Below are 18,065 nucleotides of genomic sequence, written 5' to 3' on the forward strand. Positions count from 1 at the left end.
ACTTCGGGAGCGGGAGCCGGCGCTATAGCCACGCTATTGGATCCGAGGCTGGGGAACCATATCCTCACCCTCATCTCATTCGAACTCTCGACGCGTCTATACTCACTCAAGCTTGTTCTCTCCTCTTCTGAGCTCCCCTTCAATCGCCATAAAGCCATCTTAGTCTCCGGGAAGCTGTAAACTACACCCAAGGACAGGTTAGGCATCGATCAACCCATTCCTTGACGCGCACTCTACGCCCCAGATCCCCTACATTCTCGCACAAGCCCCTCAGCCGTACCTATCTACGCCGCCGTATGCTCCTTCAACACTCTCTATTGCTCTTGATGATTCGCTAACTCATCGCCTAGGCACCTCGTTACCACGGCGTGATGTCATTCTCGTTCTCCTTCAACCCCCCCTTTGGCAGCTCTGCCGCCTCTGCATCCACACCCAACTTGACCTCCCCTGCCGCCCCCGCGAACACTCCAGCACCATCATCAACGCCAGCAGTGCCTCCTGGAACGGAGCTGTTCATGAGCGTAGTTGCTCAGGCGGGATTTGTTGTCAATGGAACGAGCGCCAGTTTCGAGGTGCGTGCTTGCTCTCATGACTTTTTTGTTCATCATCATCTTACCTATTTCCCGTCACCTTTGCCTCATAAACGGCACTAATCCAACGGATGTTCGCACCATAGGAGCTTCGGGTAGCAGACTATCTCAAAGCTTATGGCGCTATCGGCCGGCCTCCGCAGCCCGTTCCTCAGGAACCCGCTGCTGCCACTGCCCGCTCAGCCCTCGGCCTTCCTCCTCTCTTCACCCCTGTTCCTGTACCATTATCTGCATCTGTAACGCCATCCAATTCTGGAGGGCTCGGTCAAGCTGCACCGACCTCACCCAGCGCAGAAGCGCAGATACAAAACCTGGCCCAACTGCCCGTAGCGCAAGCGTTCGCCCCTGTCCCTGTATCGACGACGGGCACGCTAGGAGAGTCGTTTCAACATATTTCGGCACAGGGGCAATATTCCTTCTTCTCTCCCGAGGTGCGTCTATGGTACATCCCGCCCTCTGATCAGGCTCGACTGACCTCTACTCCTCAAAGGAACTCCGCTGCCACGCGTACGCGACTGGAAACAAGTCGGCGCCTCCAGGGCTGGCTATATCAACGACCGCCACTACATCGCTGCTTTCGCCGCTCCCAGTCAGCGCTTCCCCTGGGCCCGGTATCCTGCCAACGGCAGCTTCGTCTGAGCCCGCGTTCAAGTTCGCGAATGACGCCCCACGAACTGCGTTCGCAACGAGCAGTACGGCGTCTGGCACCCCGGATTATATGATGAGTATATGCGCGGGGCAGAATTATGACAAGCATAGCTTCGAGGTAAGCTTCCTGCCCTGCCCCCTCCCTACCCTCCCTTGCTCGAATTCTCGAAAACCGGCTAATGCGGGGCGCATATAATCCAGGAACTCCGAGTCGCGTACCTCCTCGCTGGGCGCGAGCTCAGCTCTTTGGAGCTCGGCAGCACGATTGTCGCTCCGGGGATGCCGATCCCGCCCATGCAGCCCGTGGCGCCAACACCTACGCAGGGTTCGTCGATCTTTGGCGGCGGGTCCGGTGGGACGGGCGGCGCTGCGGCCACATTTGGAGGAACGACCACGGGAGGGGGCCTCTTTGGACGTCCAAGAGGGGACACGTTCTCGCTGACCGGGGCCTAAATGCCCGGGCTGTGGTGGTAATGGGTCGCCCCATATGCTCGCCAGCGGATATGAAGGAGTAGGGGGGAAGGCAGGTGGTGCCATCAAGATATCGACGACTAACTTGACAGGATGAACTTCGGGGAATTCTCAGGGGTGTGGATTTAGTGGGCGATATGCGTCCGCGGGCGAGGGCGTTGAAGGTGATGGTTGTGCGACGGCGTCCCGACGATGGTGATCAGCCTGTCAAGGCAGCTGATCAACAGCTTTCAACGTCTCGGAGCCCTTGTCTCATAGCGACATGAGGACTTGCATTTATCTTTGATGAGATGATAGGGTCTTGGGTGGCCTTGTTGGTGTCAAAGTCAAGAAACAGGGGGTTGGTTGTTTCCATTGGTTCGTGACGTTGATATATTTTGTTCATAGCTTTAGCCAATATGTCGTTATATCCGTTGTTGTCTATCCCTACTCTTTTGTATCTTTGGATAATAACTATGTGTCTTGTGGAAATGACCAGGCCGCGCAATCGAGGTTGGTCAATATTGCCGCAGATTTACGTTTTGGCTACACACTGGATCCGAAGCGAACCGGGGTGCTCGCGGGAGGTATTTATAACCGTGGGAACTGCTCCTGTGTGCCGGATTTATGTCCGCTCAAGCCACAGCACGACAACACCACGGTCGTCGGCCACCACTTCGTTCAATCGACATCTTTTTCAAACATAAATTCGTGTGCTTTGATCAAGAACTCGATCATTTCCCATGCGAATACTTCGACGGCTAACAAGACTCCTCGCGGTTCCGCCGCTTGCCGGCGGTCATAACGATAGGCTGATTCTTTGCTGAGTCGCTCGTTCTCGTCTGATAGTTCTCTACCGTTTTTACTATGACCCTGCTTCTCTTGGAAGGTGTTTATCCAATAATACGGACCCGCCGCTACAGAAACATGGGTGCGTTCTAGCGTATCTTCCCACCAGGAAGCTTCGCCTACCTGCAACTTTTGCCTTCCGCAGTCTTTGAGGGCACAAAACATCCCTTGTTCAGGGTCGTGGACGAGTGTTGGAAAGCGCAGGGAGAGCCGTTCTCGACCAGTGGTTGTGTGAATTTTAAGCATCTCGACCAGTTCCCAAGTCTTGCAGGTGAGGCCTGAGGCCTGATCATCGCACTACCGATCAAACCACAACCAGTGTGGATCCTCCCGCAGGCTCGAAACGGCTCGCGGGCTTCTGACAGGATCTGATGTGAGCCACGGTGCGAGCGCTCGGACAGTGAAGGCTTCTATGTGAGTCCTGATGAGCTTCTCTTGGCGAAGATAACCTTTCAGACATTGTTTACATTATTGACTACTCTAATTATCCGACCCACGCGACACTCTTGTTTCATGCTTTCATTACCGTCTGGCTCCATTCTACCGCGAAGGACTGGTATAAGCTCATACACAGCCTTTCAGGAGAACGTATAGAGGCACACATTAATTGAACGTTCGATTTGGGAGCCCACAATAGCGGCCTTCGAGTTCATTGACGAGGAATGGCAACCAAACCGCTTTTGATGTCTACGTGATGGCGCCAATAAAACTCAAGCTTGCGGTCGCTGAAGGATTGAAGATGCGTGCCGCCCTTATTTTTGCCGGCCAACGCACACCCGTCGAGAAGGCCCGGACAAGTGGATGACACGAAAGGAGACTGATAGACGCACGTAACCGACGGTTATGATACGCGACGGTCCTGACTACGGACCATAATTCATTCGAATAAGATTGGTCGATGGCCCCTGGCGGTGAGATGCGAGTGAGATTCAGGAAGAAGCCGCTAGACATAAAAGAACGGGGACAAAACCTGGCCTGAGCATATTCTCCTGCACAATTCCCGGCGCCTCCACTATCACCACCCCTTCCGTCCGTTCCAGCTCGCTTTGGATATCCTCTTCCTCTTCTCCCAGCCCGTTATATGATGAAGAACCAGCAGTCAGCGCCTTCACGGTTGTCGGGCATCCTGAAGCATCTCCGGGGATCGGATACTCCCTCACCTACGCTGACAAATGGGCAGACTCGTGCAGACAAGATGCGTATCATGGCGGAGCGTTTCAGCCCCCGTTTGCCCACCCATCCATACCCACCTCCCTATGCGTTCCCATCAACATCTTCTTCACGGCTAGACGCCGCCCAGAGTCCGCTGGGGCCAGGAGCGGTCGTGCTTCTCACCGGTTCTACGGGCGCCCTGGGCTCCTACCTTCTTTCTTCGCTCGCAGAGAACCCGGACGTGTCGCGCGTCTACGCGCTGAACAGGGGCAGTGACCGATCAAGCCTACTGGAGCGACAGCGTTCGACTCTAGATTGCCGTGGCTTGGACTGCAGCATCCTCGGCGAGGGAAAGGTTGTCCTGCTCGAGGCAGATGTCAGCGTGGAAGGTTTCTGTCTGGATGAGGGAGTTTACAAGGAAATGCACGAGACGGTGACCCACATCATCCACAACGGTGCGTTCCTTTGCCTTTTGCGCGTTTGAGTCCTTTGGCGTTTTCGGCAACGCGACATTTGAGCATATCAGCGCGTAGTATTGATTGAGATGTCTGATTGCTTGGCTTGCAGCCTGGCCTGTCAACTTCAACTACACCCTTGACGGCTTCGAGAGCAGCATCCGTGGCCATCAGCATCTGATCGAGTTCGCGCTGTCATCGCCGCTTCCTCTGCCACCTCGCTTCGTGTTCACGAGTGCCATCGGAGTTCTGCAGAGTAAGCGCTTATTTTGCGCCACAATCCGCTTTAGAACACACCGTTGACGTTTCCTGTTCTTCAGATGTTCGCTCGAAGTCGCCGATACTCGAACGCCGCGTCGAAGCGGAGACGGCAGTCGGAGCCGGATACGTGGAGTCCAAGTGGGTCGCGGAAGAGATGCTGCATGACGCCGCGTCAAGATGCGACGCGTTTGACGCGCTGGTCGTACGCATCGGCCAGCTGTGCGGATCGCGCCGGGCAATACGAGGCGTATGGAACGAGCGGGAATGGATCCCGGCGATGGTGCAGAGCGCACCGGCTGTCGGCTGCCTGCCTACGGACGATAAGGTCGGTCGTGAAACTGCCATTGTATGCCAAGAAGCTTACATCTGTGAACAGACTGTTGCATGGATCCCAATCGACGACGGCAGCGAAATTCTGGCTGACCTCACCCTCTCAGCCCCTGTACCACACACCACCGAGACGCCGGTCCGGACAGTACATCTCATTCACGCCGATCCGGCACCGTGGTCCTCCATTGCACCCGCACTGTCAGATGAACTCGCTCTTCCTCTCGTCCCGTACGAGCAGTGGCTCGCTGCCCTCGAATCACTATCCGCACGCTGCAAAGCAACATCGTCAGAAGCCACCTCTTTCGGGAGCCTCGAGATGGCAACCTTGCCGGGCGCCGAGAAACACGCTCGGTTGCGCGCTCTCCGCCTGCTTCCCTTCTACCAGGGCCTGGCTGGATGGGGTGGAGGCGACGCGATGGGTTTCCCGACGCTGGACTGCTCGGAGCTGCGGAGGTTGTCACCGCGCGTGGGGGGAGATGGTAAAGGGATACCGAGGCTTCAGGACGCTGACGCCAGGGGGTGGATGGGATATTGGCGCAGCATTGGACTGTTTGACTGAGTCTAGGCGAGATAGATGGTCTTGAGGATACCGGGCTTGGGATGGATTACATTGGATATATACCCCCCTTATTTACAATTTAGACCTTACCATTATACGTCAATTATTGGGAATATAGACGACTGGGACAGTTACGGAGTGTACAACAATTGGGACGAGTCATTGGTGAAAGCATAGGCGGCGACCGAATGTTCGGCATACCCCGGGCCTTTCGCCAGAGCCTCCAACCCCAAGCGCTCTCGCGTGGACTCTTGCGTTCATCCATCATGCCAGTTATGGCCATTAGGCATCCTTATTGTTTTTCCCCAGGTGACCGACACGATGGGTTGCTGGTCCAATGTTCTTGTACGTCTTTTTGACGAAGCTTATCGGCCAAATTTACTAGAACTAAACCAGATTAGATCTGCATGGGGAGCAATCACAGCGATCGTGGCATCTATAGCAAGAAAGGAACCAGGAGGTATGACACGGACATCACTTCCGGTATATGACAATCTTAACGTGCCAAATAGCAAATGCGTGCACCGAGTGCATAGAGATGGGTGTGTCACATGAGAGTCTTCGACGGAAGGACTTGATAGTGGATACGGCCAAATATCCGAGCCAGGGAATATCCTCGCGTTTGTCCTCCGAAATTGGGTTCACTTCAGCAGATTATCGGTCGTCTTTACTAAGTTATCTCCGTGGCAAGCATCCTCTTCGATTGGACGATCTTCGCTTGTTGTCGAGCGCGAGCCGACATGGTCACCTTGCGAATCACTGCAGCTAATACCTCTAAAAGCACAGTCTTATTGATCTCTGTTTCGTCCTATGTAATTGGAGTATGGTTAGATACCTTGGCACTATCACCCATCCGACCCTTCTCTGAAAGTCGTCGGTACCCTCGACTCATGGCTCAATCTTATATAAGGCTTCTTGATTGTTGATAGCATGAACAAAATGCTACAGAATTTGTCATTGTACATATAGGAGAAATTACGACATGCCAAACAGAAACTACTTTTTTTATGTATGACCAAGTAAAACTACCACGCAAAGATCTCGGAAGCGAGATGGACTTCCTCGCACTTGGCAACACCACTAAGAATGTCCAACTGCGCCGCAGCGGCAGCATTCGAGCAGTCAGTAACCAGTTCGAGCGGCCCGCAGGCTATGAAAAGATGGTGAATTAGCTTGCGTGCATAATGCAAATGAGCGTAAAAAGACTTACTGCCAAGAGCGACACGTCCTGTCCACTCCTCAGTGCGCTTCTGGATGAGTGCACGCACTTGCGGGCGACCCTGGCCGATCTCGATGCGCGACGGGGCTTTCTCGTCTTTTGTGCTGGATTTCTCATCATCGCTACCGTCAGCCTTTGATATGTCCGCGGGCTCAGCAGTCACGAATACGCGAACAGAAACTGCGTCCTCAGAGACGCCGGCGATTGCAGCGAGAATGTCACTCTCGAACCACTTGAGCGCATCTGACCAATATTTATATCAGGTTTGGTCACGACACTACCGAATTAAAGAGAAGGACATACCAAGAGTACGAACGGCCCAAACGAGCTCAACGCGCGCGCATCGCGAGCGACGTCCCCCCTCGCCACGCAAGCACGAGACCAAGTCGAGGAAAACAGGAAGAACATGCGAGATGCCGCTGCCGCCCGCGAACAGCATCGCGCTATCATATGCCCGCAGATCCTCGCAATCGCCAAGCGGACCGTCAACGAACACGTTCAGCGTAAGCGACCCGCCGGCCGCCTTGTTCGCGAGCGCCTTGGTGAGACCGTCGCGCGGCTGGACGATAAACTTCATCTCGTGCTCGTCTCCTGCCCCCGGGAGCGACGCCACGGAGAACGGATGGGACTCGAGAGGGTGCACGGTGAAGAAGCGGAGGAAGACGTGCTGGCCTGCGCCCCAGCGCATGCGCGTGCGGATGGACATGAGCACGGCGCCGGTCGAGGACAGGCTGACTTCGGCTTTGTGTAGAGTGAGGTTGCGGTAGATGAGCCAGCCCACGCGGAGGAGGAAGCCCCACGCGAAGATGGCGAATGTTGCGTACATGTAATTTCTATGGCGATGTTTAGTGGGGATTGCGAGGGAGCAATATGACGGATCATGCTTACGGTGAGTTCAATTCGGGGTAGACGTGCCACCAGAGTGTGCCCAAGTACGCTGAAAACCATGTTAGACCATGACCTGGTGTAGCACGCTCCCCCTAAAACGTACCGATGACCGCAGACATATGTAGAACCCAAAACCCTTCGTAAGCCTTCGTGCGGAAGACAGGCAGGCTCGCGACGCAAAGCCAGATGAGTGGCACCAACGCTGCAAACCCGGATATGTAGATATGGCTGTTCAACCCCAGCTCCCTAAAGGTTATGTTAACATCGGCGCGCAACAGCGGGGATGAACCTCACCTCTGGCCACGGATAGACATGGATATGGTGTGCACGAGGCTCATGTAAAAGTGGAGGCCAGAAACGCCTTGGTGGAGGACTTGAAGCTTCTGATACGGCGTTCCTGCAAAGGGTTGAACAACCACATCTTCTTCAGGTAACACTAGCGATGACTTACCCGTCAGGGTTCCAATGAGATTGCGCTTCTGGGCAAGCATGAACAGGAAGGGAAGCATCGCCATCGCAAGGTACTCGCTCCGCAGGCCAAGAGGTGCACTACCGTCTGATCCGATACATCAGCACCATTCGCAGAAACCGACTCTGACGGAGAAAGGAGACATACAGAAAGGAGGCCGGTAGTAGTACGTGATGCCGAAACAGTATGCCGTGCAATAAAGGAAGCCAACGCCCAGCAACAGCGTCTGGGCGAAGGTCCCGCTAGTCCAGACGGGTGCGACGAAACGTTGAAGCGACCAAGGAAGGCGAACATAGTTGGCCCAACGAACGATCGCGTACATCTTCGCTTGCAGTGAACCCGTCTTTCCCGGGGATGTGGTCGAGAGCCTGTGCTCGATGCTTAGTCGACCTTTTTGCTATACGAGCGTTGTACTGCGCTCACCGATGATACTGAACGAGTTTTTGGAAGACGTTCATGGCAATTGCGAGACCGAGGGCGGCAACGAGGAAGTAAAATCCATAGTACCCATACTTGATATTCGATGCCCATGGATCGGGGTGAGAGTTCTGATATGCTGTCACCTCTGCATCTGTCGGGACGTAGGTACCATGATAATAGCATCCTCCAACGTCGACGTCGCAGGAGCCGTCGCCTCCTGGACCCATATCCATGTCGACTATCCCTGCAGCTGACATATTTTCGAAGGTAGAAGCGACACTGTTCGACTCCTATGACAGAGGAGAGACTGGATAGGGAGGAGGCAGAGGAGGATGGAACTATATTTCCCGCGTAGCGCTTTCTATGCGTGCCGACTAGCGGCCCGATACTGACAAAATGTATGTAAGCTGTCTAAACTGGGCCAAAGGAGATCACGATTCTCTGGTGGGTTTCGGAGGGTCTTCGCCACATCTCGTTCAGCAGGACAAAGACGGATGTTGAGACCAGGAACGAGGGAGCACGCACTCCAGGTCCACGCCACGTCGCTATGTGCCAAGATCCGTCTGGCGCCACGGTATCCCAAGAAAGAACTGAAGCAAAGTAAGCGAGACACCGTGCCGTGGCGATGGTCCGAAGAGAAACAACGACGCTCAGGAATCACACCCCCAAGCCACATGCAAGAGCACACTGTAACAAGGATGCCCCGTAAGATGAGAAGCCCAAGTGCCCTGGTGTCTGATCTCGAAACCTCGAAGAGGAGAAATGCCAACTGACCCAAACCTCCAACTCAGCCGAAGGTAAGGTTTGTGTATCACATGTCGCCGTAATATATCATGCGTTACAAGCCGCCCTGATCGCACACTGACGAACGAAATGGTTGCAGGGGAAGGACCAGAACAGTGGAACGAGTTCACATGTCACGAATGAGATCAGCAAATCGGCAAAACCGGAACGGTGGATTGGCACGCCAGGAGTAAACGCAAAGAGAAACAAAAGCATCCGCAGTTGCATACCCTATACTGCCCAGGACTTCTAGGGTACGCTTATCCAGCAGATGTAGAACGAGACAAGAGCGCGAAGATGAAGGATAGGAGTGCAAGAGAAAGACTCGTGGAGAACGTCGCCAAGACCACGCAACGCCAAGATGGCGCGCGAAAAGAGGGCTGCATGCGAACTTGACGGATTTGGCAACGATGAGACTGCGGCGACGTGGCGAGGGGCGTTGCGCAATCTCGTCAACGATGGCGTACTGTAAATACCGAGCATACCGGGCTTAGCAAGGAGACAGGTGTTGAGGGTACCGGAAGCGACATCGCCATCGACAACGAGGAATGGTCCTGCCCAGAAAGCCTGAAGACGAGAAACGGTGACAGTGTGACACTCAACGACGGACCGGAGCTTTGTTGAGGCGTGGGAACTAGCCAGAGGCAAGGGCGAGAACCTAATGGTGGTACCGAGGTACTCGCCGTCGACGAGTAGCTGGTGCTGAATGGGAGCAGCGACGGACCTGCGTAGTAGTAGAAGCAAGTCGACATAGTTGGGGTAAGGTGTCCGCCATGGCGCAACGGCAAGGGTGGTACAGGGCGCCCACAAGCCATGATGGTTGCTGACTGACTTCGTGTTCCAAGGACTGTTCGAGGGTGACGGAAATTACTCCAGGCATGACCATGTCGAACTGAAGAGGTAGCCGTTGATGACCAGCGGTATCGCCTTTGATATGAAGAGGATGACGGTCGTGCGTCGTTGAGGGAAGGATAAGCCACCGTTGAGTATATCACGATGAAGCAACAAGGGGCTCGAGGCAGATTGAGACGGTGCAAGAAGCCGTAGCAGATGCGAAGAAGAGCGTTAGGAGGGTTGTTGGGGGGAAGAAAGGAAAGCGATGATTGATGGAGGGAGTCTTATATCGCAGGAGAGAAATAGCGTGCGCAAATTTGCCTCACTGCGCTGTAATTGCCTCACTTAGTCACATAAGTCACATAAGTCACACAATTCACAGTGAGTCGTCACACCAGTGACAATCTTGTCTTTGTCCTACTCTTGCCCGAGAAATTCGGAGAGACGAGAAAGAGCCGACGACATTCTTTACATGTATGTTCTCGAGTTCCCGATCCACACACCTTTAATTGATGATTATGAAGGTGGTTCACACACGTCAATGGCGAACATGTTAACAGATGGACCCACGCTGTGACCTTTTTACGTCGTGTTTCGGACATTTGGTCATCCATGGTGGTAAAGACCGTGACCACCGCGGCCTTCAAGAGCCAATTCGAGAAAGACTTGGTCTGACCTCGCTGACGTCTGATCAAGATCTCGCTCTGTCAGCATCAAGTTGAAACACTCAATCAAGTATGTCCGACGAGTAATACAATGCTCCCGACTAGTAGGCCTGCCTCAGCCGAGTTGCATGATGCGAGGAAAAAATGAGTACTAGTGCTTGGGTGGATGAAAGGAGGTGTTTCCAAGGTACACGGCTTGTAATCCTCGCCGAGCATCCGCGTGGCCCTCACTCTTGCGAGAATGCTCCGCTTCCTCGGAAAGTCCTTGATGAGTCCTGCACCGGTTGTGATAAATAATCAAGGGTATCTTTCCCTACTCACTTGTTACCTCTCGACGTCTGAAACGTGTAGATGGATCACCAGGGCAAGGAAAACTCGTCTGCGACTGTGTGTGCCAGTGCATTGGACACGGAGCGTGCTCCTTCCCTTGCTACCGACAAGGACGGTCAAGCATCGGCCAAGAAGCTTGAAGCAACACGAAATGCCTTCACCCACCGCTCTCGTTGGTCCCTATTTATCGGGTACGCTCATTGCCTTTGACGCCAAGTCGTCGCATCTGACCGCAACTCCAGGCTTGGCCTCGTGGCTTACGCCAACTCACTGGATATATCGACAACGGATACATTTCTCACATTCGCGACGTCTAGTCTAGGAGCCCATAGCCTGCTCAGCGCAGTTACGGTCGCTCAGCTCATTGTAGGTAAGAATGACTGCATCTTCTGAGCTATGGAATGCTAGGATACTGAACTGGTCCTAGTTGCGGTTGGCCAGCCCGTCATCGCCAAGGTTGCCGATGTATCCTCTCGAGGCATCGCACTGTTTGCGGCATGTATGTTGTTAGACGACTCAAACACGATTCCAACCCAAGTGATTAATTCACCGCAGTGTTTTTTTATGTTATAGGTGCTGTCTTATATTCAGTTTTCGGCGCCCATATTCTGATCAGTCACTCTAGGTTATGTTATTATAGCTACTGCCCCAAATATCGGCGCTCTGGCAGGAGGGACTTTGATCAATGCCATGTACGTTTTCTATCCATTCTACTCCTCGGTCAAAGCTTACCATCGCTACCAACAGAGGGCTTGCGTGAGCTAATTACAACCGCGTGTCGCTTGACCATTGCGTTCTTACCTGTGTTCGTTAGAAACTTTGCCGTGCTCCTACAGATTATTATCGCCGACATCACGTCGCTCAAGTGGCGTGGTTTTGTGAGCTCGCTCACGGCCGCGCCAACTATTATCAACTCATTCGTTGGCTCCAACGTAACGACGGCTGTTATCGAACATTCGAGTTGGAGATGGGGCTGTACGATGCTCGTGTTTCTCTGAGAAGGCTAAAACTCACTGTATATCTCGCAGACGGCATGTTCGCCATCATCACTCCCGCCGCTACCATTCCCCTCCTTTTGACTCTGTTTTGGGCAGAGCGGCGGGCGAAGAAGCTCGTCCGTCAAAACGAGGACGTTATCCCGCAAGCACATAGTAGCACTTCATCGCCAAAGACGTCGTGGTTGGAAAGGTGGAAGGACGTGGTACACGTCGGCCAGCAGATCGACGTTATTGGACTCGTTTTGTTCGGCGCTGCTATTTCCCTGATCCTGTTGCCGCTCACTTTGAACCAGACGTCAGCTGAGAGATGGAGAAGCGGTGTGCACGTTCTCCTCCGTTGCATAAATATCTATTGATCAACGTTGAACCTCTATAGGCGATATCATCACGATGTTGGTGTTGGGTGTCGTGTGTCTGATTGCATTCGCCTGGTGGGACATCCGCAAGGCGTCATGGCCCTTGATCCCCAAGCGGTGCATAACGAACAGGAGCGTGGTCTGTGCAGCACTCATCGGCTTCTTTGATTTCGTGGGTTCATCAAGTCTTCGGACATGAGACACAATCTGACTCTTGTCTAAGCTAACACTCTCGCTGACGTCGACCTATCTATACTCGTTCATCCTCATCGCCAAACCATGGTAAGTTTATTTCAGAGCAAGGGTACCTCCTCTTCACACGTGTCACAGGTCTCTTATAGATGCCACTTACTTCATGAAAACACGTCTACTATCCCTGTCCGTGTTCCTGGTCCTCGCTGGATTGTTCATGAGGGTTGTGCGCCGCTATAAGGTATCCCTCCACTGCGCGCGAACACCCATCCCGTGGTCTGACGATCGATTTCCAACGTAGCTCATGATGATCGCCGGAGTAGTCATTCGTCTCGTGTGAGCACCTAAGTTACTTCCTCAATAACTCTCCAACTGACCGTAACATCGGTGCAACCAGCGGCCTCGGAATGATGATCCGCTTCGGAAAGTCTAATGGCTCCGACGTCGGGCTCGTTTGGACACAGATCCTCCAGGGCATGGGCCCAGGACTATTCGCCACCTCATCTCAAGTCGCAGCACAGGCCTCCGTTTCCCACAAAAACGTCGCAATGGTCACCGCGGTCGTGCTGCTCCTGGGCAATGTAGGAGGTGCCGTTGGGTCTGCAATGGGTACGTCGACACCACAATTCGTGTGGCTGTCATTAGCTAATTTTGGGGGCAGCCGGAGCGATATGGAGCAACACTATTCCCGCGAATCTCGAGAAATACCTCCCCAATCTCAGCGACGCGGAGCGGGAGAGGCTGTATGCGAGCATCACGAGCGTCATGAAGTACCCGCGAGGAAACCCTATCCGCGAGGGCGTCATTCTCGGTATGCTCATCAGTTGATCTACATTTACCGATTTTTATACTTACTAGTACACTCCTAGCGTACGACGATACCATGAAACAGTTAATCATCATCGCAACAGTATTGAGCGCCGTACCGCTGTTCCTGGCTATCGTCATGCCAGAATGGGAGCTCGACGATCAGCAGAACGCCGTGGAGAATGTACAGGCGGAGGTCACAGACCACGAGGGGGAACTGGAAAAGAGCAGCGTCGTAGATTCGAAGGCATAGATTCGCAAACGGACACCGCCCATGATACATCTTAAACAGCGACACATTTACTCAGCTCCCCCTCCCACAACGTAGTACGCGTTTGCCGGGATCTGTGTGTTATGATTCTTTCCAGCTCTCACTCTTTCTCGCACACTTGTGAAACGTTACCAGGGTAATCCACTGAAACCCGGTTGATATTCATCCAAATTTCTTGCATCCTGGATGATCGATATCAACCTCTCCCAACGACCTTGAATCACACATCATGTAATGACTTGGCATAGCACGCAAGCAACGACGTCCAATACAATGTCCTGCAACGTTACAATAATCAGGTCTTAGTCGCAGCTTTCCCCATCCACTCTCGCACACACACTCTGACGCTCCAATAATCGCTGAATAACACCACAAAGTACCACAAAGTACACACATGCAACTACACCCAGAAATAAAGAACAAGAAAAAACAACAAGAAAAACAACACGGTCCTTTCCATCCATCCCAAGATCCCCAAAGTCACCCACGTACACCGTACTGATCCAGGGACACACAGCCCGAGCTCACTCATACCGCATAATAAAAATCTTGCCGTCCCGCACAGACACAATCACCGCCCCCTGGCTCTGGTCGATATTGATCGTCTCCACCGCGTCCAGATCGAGCTCCGCCGGCGTCGCGAGCGTCCGCACCTCCGCAGGCCCGCGCCCGCCCGCGTCGACCGCCGGGAAGGTGACGAACCGCAGCACCTTGGGCACATGCTGTCTCCGCACGTCGTGGATCCGGTCCAGCGGCCAACCGTCGTCCCCGTCCCCATCCTCGTCGTCCCCGTCCCCATCCTCGTCGTCGTCGTCGACATCATCGACGTCATCATCGTGCACGTCAGCCACGTCCAGATGATTCACCCCCTCGTCCCCATCATGGTTCAGCGGAGGTATAATCGGCGGATGCGGCAGCGGCGGGGGCAGCACCGCCTCGGGGAAATGCGGAATATCCGCGAGCCGCGCAGCGTCCACGCCAAACAGGCCGCCCGGCTCACCCGCATACTCGACCCACACCGCGTGTCCAAAGTCGACAGCGACGAGCGGGCGCGGACGCAGATCGTCGTCGTCCCCGTCGTCCCCATCGCCGCCCACGCCGTCTTCGCCGACGCGGTCGAGCACGCAGACGACCTCGAACGGCGTGGAGACGTACCACAGCCGGAGCATATCGTCGTCCTCATCTCCTTCTTCTTCCTCGCCGTACTCATCGCCATCCAGCCCGTCTTCCCGGGCCCCGTTCACCCCAGCCACCCTGCCCTGCACAAGCATCTCGCCACTCCCAACATCCATCGCGCGCTCTTTCCCCTTCCGCCGCCTCCGCCGCGCGCGCTCGTCAACATCAAGCGGGTCCGGCAAATCCGGCACAAGCGGCACCCGGAAATAATGCTGCGCGAGCACAAATCTCGTCCGGTGGTTCTCGGGATTATGCGCCGCGAGGAGCACCACCGTGCAGCTCAGACGCGGGACGCCCGGCAGCGTCGGCCACCACTGGCGCACAAAGTGTGCCGACTCGGGGTACCACGGCGGGAACGGGTAGGGGTTCACCTGCAGCGGCGGCAGATCTTGTCCGGGTGCAGCGGCGTCGCCGTTTCCGTTTAGATGGTGTGGATTGTGGCTGAACAGGTCTGCGGTGGCACCGGGGGTGGGCATCTGGTGGAGGATGAGTGTGGACGGCGGCGGGTAGGGGCTCTCGGCGACGATGAGCTGGCTGTTTGGCGTCTCCGACGTGGGCGTGAGTGTGCCCGAGATGATGCTAGGCCCCGCAAACGGCGTCGACAGCTCCGATGCCTGGCTGTCGCCAGAGTGCGGAGGTGGAACGGGGGACGAGCGAGGCGGGTCGGGACGCTCGTCACTGATCTCGAGCTCCCCCTTGGACGAGCCAGCGACGGCGTCTGCCCTCTCTTTTCCCTTCCGGCTGAGACCTGCTGTACTTGCGAACGCTCCCGCTTCATCCATCAACGTGCTGTGACATATCTTCCCATCCCTGAGCTCGGGCTCTTCCTCACTCATCGAATCCTCCCGCGTCACCCCATCAACCTCGCGCTCCTCTGCCTCGTCGTCCGTGTCCATACCCACATCCGTCGGGGTCTGCGGGACAACAGGAATAGGCGAGTGCACTCGCGGCGGCGTCCTAGGCCCCACTCCCGATGTCGAAGTCGAAGTCGATGCCGCATTCGCCATCCCACCACTCCCACTCTCACCATCCACCCCACCCTGCAACGCACCCTCGCCAGCCACCGACATCGCCACCGTCCCAGGCACATCCACATCCACATCCACACTCACAACCGGCACCCCCTCCGGCCCCTCCACCACCCCCCATATCCTCACACTCGCCACCAACCCCTGCCCCAGCTGCACCTCCTCATTCAACACCTCCCCGCCCATCCCCTCCGGCCCGCCCGCCGCAACGACGCGCGCCCTAATCGCCGCCTGCAGCCGCCCGAGCATCGCAGACGTCAGCTGCGTCGTGATGCCCGTGCCCGCCGGCCCGGGGAGCGACACGACGCCCGAGTGCGGGTCCGCGGCGTCCGGTCCGATGGGCACGAGCGTCGAGCCGGGCGGGACGAGGTTCATCACGGACGCCGGGGGCGGGGTTAACATGTCGTTTGATGGTAACGTCGATAATGACAACGAGGATGGCTGTATCTGGGGGTGAGCGGGGGTGTTGCCCTCCTCGGAGACAGATCGGTATGGGGGAGGAGGAGAGGGCGAGGGAGACGGAGGGCGCGGAGTGGGGAACGTGAAGTTGCGCTTGAGCGAGCGCGCGGGCGGGACGCGCGCGCAGACGATGGGGAAGATGTCACCCTCGATCGTGCGTTCGCTTGGAGGCTCTGCGTGAGCCGTTGTCTGAGCCTCTGCCGAGGCATCTATAGGATCTTCTGGGTCGATAGCCGACATAGGCACGGCGCTCGTCGGCTTCATGGTCACGCGTGACGCGCCGCGGGGGCGGGTGAAACCTGTAAGAAGAGAGATCGGGTAGAAGTGCTGGTGCGCAGAGTTGGCTTCTTCTGCGTGGATGACGATTTGTTCGTCGTACAGGATGCAGGACCAGTTTGAGGAGACGTCCTGTTGAGTGCAGTAAATGTCCGCAATGACGAAGAGAACGTTAGACATGAAAGCAAGCATATATCGGGCCAAGCAAGCTCAATACGTATTCAGGGTGCACTCACGCATTCGATGCCAGTATCGATGAAAACGTATTCCTCCTTTGCCCAATCTGGCAAAACGTAGAGTCCTGTAGAAGGATGTATTAGAGAAATCGTGCTGAACCAGGCGCTTGAGAACAAACCTATGGTAGGAGGAGTGCTCGCAAACCATACAAATGCACTAAGCAATCTACGAGGAGGATCGAGCAAGAAGACATTCATCACGACGCCCGCCGTATGGAATGCAGTGAGTGCCCGGAACACGGGCCGGGGCAAGTCGTGAGGGTGCACGGGTACGGTTTTCGCAGGTTCAGCTTCCGGTGTAGGAAGTGCAGTAAAGCGCGGTGAGGTGACAGTTGTAGGGGACATGCTTTGTGATATGGGTGGCCCAGGGACGTTGTGTTGGGAGGCGGCGGTGGGGAGGTGGAGTTCGCCCGACTCTTGGTCGGTGAACGCATACTCGGGTGGGAAGCAGAGCTTCATGAGGACAAACTGCATCGTCCGATCGTCTTCCCATCTGCATAAGGATGTGAAAAGGTCTAAGTGGGTGAATGCGACAGCGAACAAGAGCGGATAACGCACGAAACTTTGAGGAGCCGCGCCATGGTAAAGTACACGGCACGCTCCTCGAACTCGACTCTGCACTTCCACAGCTCCCACCTCTCCCGCCCTGAGCCGTGTTCTGGAGGCATGCCGGGGGCCGATCTGATGGTGCGGGGGTCCCAGTCTGCGAGCGGGATATCACGCGCGACATCCCAGCAGACAACCCTACCACTCCTGGTCGCACAGAGGGTGTAGCTGCTTGTAATGGGGCTGAGCCAGTCGATCTCTTCGTCGGGCGGGGACGAGATGATGGTGTACCACGGGCGGACGCCCTTGCCGTCGAGCGTGGGCTCCGAGGTGGCGGGGCGGGGTGCACGGACGCGCCATGCTGCGTCAAATGCCTGTGCCTTGTGAACGGCCTGGATAAGGGCGGGTGTGCTGATGGTGTTGAATGAGTTGAAGCCCTTGAGTGGGAGTGGGCGTGCACGGTTGAGGAGGTCCTGTGCCTGTGCGCGATAGACAGGGCGGGTGAGGGTGTGCTGCCGGAGAGACTTGCATGTCTGCGCAGCAACACGTCAATGATGCTGGCTGCAGCGTGGAATTATTGAGTACACACCGCCTGGAGGGCAAGGACATCATATAAAGAAAGATAGCAAGAAACATGGAGGATGAGGTCGTAGGGCAGTTCGTCGAGGCCCATCGTAGTCATCGCGGCAGGACAAAAGACTGCTTCACTGAGCCGCGCACTCGAACCCGCCCGACTCGCACGTGCACAGATCAGATAATCCCACTCGCCAACTTCATCCTTCTTCCATCATACAGGGCGTCATATTTACCCTGCAGCT

At 55.4% G+C, this 18,065-nt stretch overlaps 6 protein-coding genes across 6 annotated transcripts; 3 read left to right on the forward strand and 3 right to left on the reverse strand.

Annotated features, from left to right (window-relative positions):
* The first annotated feature begins 281 nt into the window (after positions 1–281).
* On the forward strand, positions 282–2,174 carry CONPUDRAFT_137642 (uncharacterized protein). Its single transcript, XM_007771193.1, has 5 exons — positions 282–294; positions 351–572; positions 677–1,021; positions 1,081–1,356; positions 1,440–2,174. Exons 2-5 carry the CDS (start codon positions 372–374, stop codon positions 1,689–1,691), a joined length of 1,074 nt encoding a protein of 357 aa, XP_007769383.1. The 5' UTR covers positions 282–294; positions 351–371; the 3' UTR covers positions 1,692–2,174.
* Positions 2,175–3,741: 1,567 nt separating this feature from the next.
* On the forward strand, positions 3,742–5,294 carry CONPUDRAFT_57269 (NAD(P)-binding protein; the record flags this gene model as incomplete). The annotated part of the gene is made up of 3 exons (XM_007770838.1): positions 3,742–4,148; positions 4,234–4,400; positions 4,465–5,294. The coding sequence occupies 3 exons, from the start codon at positions 3,742–3,744 to the stop codon at positions 5,292–5,294; spliced, it is 1,404 nt and encodes a 467-aa protein (XP_007769028.1).
* A 1,025-nt stretch (positions 5,295–6,319) lies between these two features.
* Positions 6,320–8,547, reverse strand: CONPUDRAFT_73560 (uncharacterized protein; the record flags this gene model as incomplete). Its single annotated transcript, XM_007770916.1, has 9 exons — positions 6,320–6,444; positions 6,505–6,756; positions 6,817–7,346; positions 7,402–7,450; positions 7,505–7,647; positions 7,696–7,798; positions 7,853–7,957; positions 8,018–8,238; positions 8,294–8,547. 9 exons carry the CDS (start codon positions 8,545–8,547, stop codon positions 6,320–6,322), a joined length of 1,782 nt encoding a protein of 593 aa, XP_007769106.1.
* Positions 8,548–9,322: 775 nt separating this feature from the next.
* Positions 9,323–9,959, reverse strand: CONPUDRAFT_154464 (uncharacterized protein; the record flags this gene model as incomplete). The annotated part of the gene is made up of 2 exons (XM_007771194.1): positions 9,323–9,797; positions 9,871–9,959. The coding sequence occupies 2 exons, from the start codon at positions 9,957–9,959 to the stop codon at positions 9,323–9,325; spliced, it is 564 nt and encodes a 187-aa protein (XP_007769384.1).
* Positions 9,960–10,923: 964 nt separating this feature from the next.
* CONPUDRAFT_137644 (drug:h+ antiporter) lies at positions 10,924–13,569 on the forward strand (the record flags this gene model as incomplete). The annotated part of the gene is made up of 14 exons (XM_007771195.1): positions 10,924–11,093; positions 11,145–11,272; positions 11,330–11,401; positions 11,458–11,475; positions 11,528–11,594; positions 11,717–11,877; positions 11,931–12,218; positions 12,277–12,428; positions 12,480–12,538; positions 12,587–12,689; positions 12,750–12,784; positions 12,846–13,057; positions 13,110–13,259; positions 13,318–13,569. 14 exons carry the CDS (start codon positions 10,924–10,926, stop codon positions 13,506–13,508), a joined length of 1,806 nt encoding a protein of 601 aa, XP_007769385.1. The 3' UTR covers positions 13,509–13,569.
* Positions 13,570–13,871: 302 nt separating this feature from the next.
* On the reverse strand, positions 13,872–17,929 carry CONPUDRAFT_165959 (uncharacterized protein; the record flags this gene model as incomplete). Its single annotated transcript, XM_007771196.1, has 5 exons — positions 13,872–16,597; positions 16,702–16,766; positions 16,821–17,194; positions 17,260–17,780; positions 17,837–17,929. 5 exons carry the CDS (start codon positions 17,927–17,929, stop codon positions 14,051–14,053), a joined length of 3,600 nt encoding a protein of 1,199 aa, XP_007769386.1. The 3' UTR covers positions 13,872–14,050.
* Positions 17,930–18,065: the final 136 nt, after the last annotated feature.

Source organism: Coniophora puteana (genome assembly GCF_000271625.1).
Source record: "Coniophora puteana RWD-64-598 SS2 unplaced genomic scaffold CONPUscaffold_7, whole genome shotgun sequence".
In the NCBI taxonomy this organism is placed as follows: domain Eukaryota; kingdom Fungi; phylum Basidiomycota; class Agaricomycetes; order Boletales; family Coniophoraceae; genus Coniophora; species Coniophora puteana.